At 46.5% G+C, this 1,648-nt stretch overlaps 1 protein-coding gene across 1 annotated transcript; it reads left to right on the top strand.

Moving 5' to 3' along the window:
* The first annotated feature begins 430 nt into the window (after window positions 1-430).
* On the top strand, window positions 431-1,321 carry LOC136050494 (ankyrin repeat domain-containing protein 9-like). The gene has a single exon (XM_065739400.1). The coding sequence runs from the start codon at window positions 431-433 to the stop codon at window positions 1,319-1,321; it is 891 nt and encodes a 296-aa protein (XP_065595472.1).
* The last annotated feature ends 327 nt before the right edge of the window (window positions 1,322-1,648 follow it).

The following is a 1,648-nucleotide window of genomic DNA, read 5'->3' as shown; positions in this document are numbered from 1 at the left end:
CTATCACACTTACTGTGATGTATGAGCCGATCTCGTTAGACATGAAATGCAGACAGAAAACTACCTCACCTCTCAAGCTAATTTTAGTCTCTCCCTGCCTTCTCTCTAGCTGCGTATGTATAAAATCACTTGCAGTCTGACAGCGTTCCAGTAGCCCACACCATACAGGGAGCAGGATACACGTACAAACCAGCAGCTTGCATGGCATGGGTTAACTGAGCCTGTGGGATTGTGCTTACCTAAACAAAACCACTGCAGTGAGGGGAAAAAACAATGAACGGGTGGAGATGATCAGCCCATGCATTCAAGCTAGTGCAGTCCGGGCAGCAATGACAGCCTGAAGGTTGCAGCAGCATCGAGATCTGCATTCCAAGTGCACAGATCGTACAGTCTGGAGAGATTTTGCGTGGAGCTCTTTATTTGCTGAGCCATGGCCAGCAACCAGGCCAGCATGCAGGATGATCAAAGCAGGCACTGCAAGTTCTTATCCTACATGTTCTACCAGGCTGTGAGAGATCATAAGCCTGTGTGGATGCTGGAAGACATGAGAACTATGGAGTATTTTTACTGGGAGGAGAATGCCAGCCTAAGAACATACTCACCTTCAGAAGCCCTTCTCTATGCAGTGGTGCATAACCACCTGCCTTACGCCCAGTATCTGCTGTCTCATTTTCCAGAGGAGGCTCTTAAGGTACCCGGAGAACACTTCTGCTATTGCCCATCCTCTGCTCCTCACTTGGCCATGGCAGTCACATATGACAGGAGAGATATCTTGGGGCTGATCATCAAAATTGCGCACAAGCTTCCCAGCTTAAACTCGTACATCAACAGGACTGGTTGCTTTCATCTGGAAGATGGGAAAGCACCCCTGCACCTCGCCTGTGAGCTGCTGAGGTCAGAGATAGTCCTCATCCTCCTCGGCAACGGAGCTTCTCCCAGGATAGAGGACAGTAAAGGGCTTACCCCGCTGGACGTCATCCTGGAACAGATGTGGGACTCCAAAGTCAACATGGCAACAAAGAAGCTCTGCCTTGACTACCTCTTGCTCTTCATGCCCAACCCACAGTTTAAGATGCGGAAAGTTCCACGAGATCATCCAGAACACTGGAAAGCTTTGCTAGGGGAAGAGAAATTCAACAGCCTGGTGGGGAACACACCTGCTTCTTTATATCTGCAAGCTATGCAAACTATTCTCCAGACTCTGCCTCCATCTCACTTCCCTAAAAGCATCCAGGAACTACCTATACCTCAGGCACTAAAGCCCTTACCATCCTACGGCAAAAAGCAATCGACAAAAAATGTGGTAAATGTTTTTCCTTGACTTTATTCAGTGGGTCTTGGATTTTTAAAGGCAGTTTAGGGGATGTGGTCACCCACCCCTATGTGTATTTTATTGTGATTTTAATACTTATCTTGCTAGGCTATGCTGGAAAATCCAATATTTTGTGACAAGATGTTAAATGTCGGGGTTTTTATTTCTCATCAATTGCAGGCACGGCACTTTTAAAGGCAAAAGCCTTCCTTGTTTTCTATTACGTTGTGCATGTGAAGAGTTAACTGTAGCTGAGACTGCATTGTTTGCTTTTTTTTAGCTGTCAGCTGGTATCAATGCATCTGAATTCCCAACATAACTGTATCCTGTGTAATG

Source organism: Cyrtonyx montezumae, unplaced genomic scaffold (genome assembly GCF_038088225.1).
Source record: "Cyrtonyx montezumae isolate F1298 unplaced genomic scaffold, pur_monq_1.0 scaffold_24, whole genome shotgun sequence".
In the NCBI taxonomy this organism is placed as follows: domain Eukaryota; kingdom Metazoa; phylum Chordata; class Aves; order Galliformes; family Odontophoridae; genus Cyrtonyx; species Cyrtonyx montezumae.
This window is presented reverse-complemented; position numbering and strand designations above follow the sequence as displayed.

What these genes read in the sequence shown, in the direction of transcription:
- LOC136050494 (XM_065739400.1), top strand. Translation starts at nt 431, where the DNA reads ATGGCCAGCAACCAGGCCAGCATGCAGGATGATCAAAGCAGGCACTGC.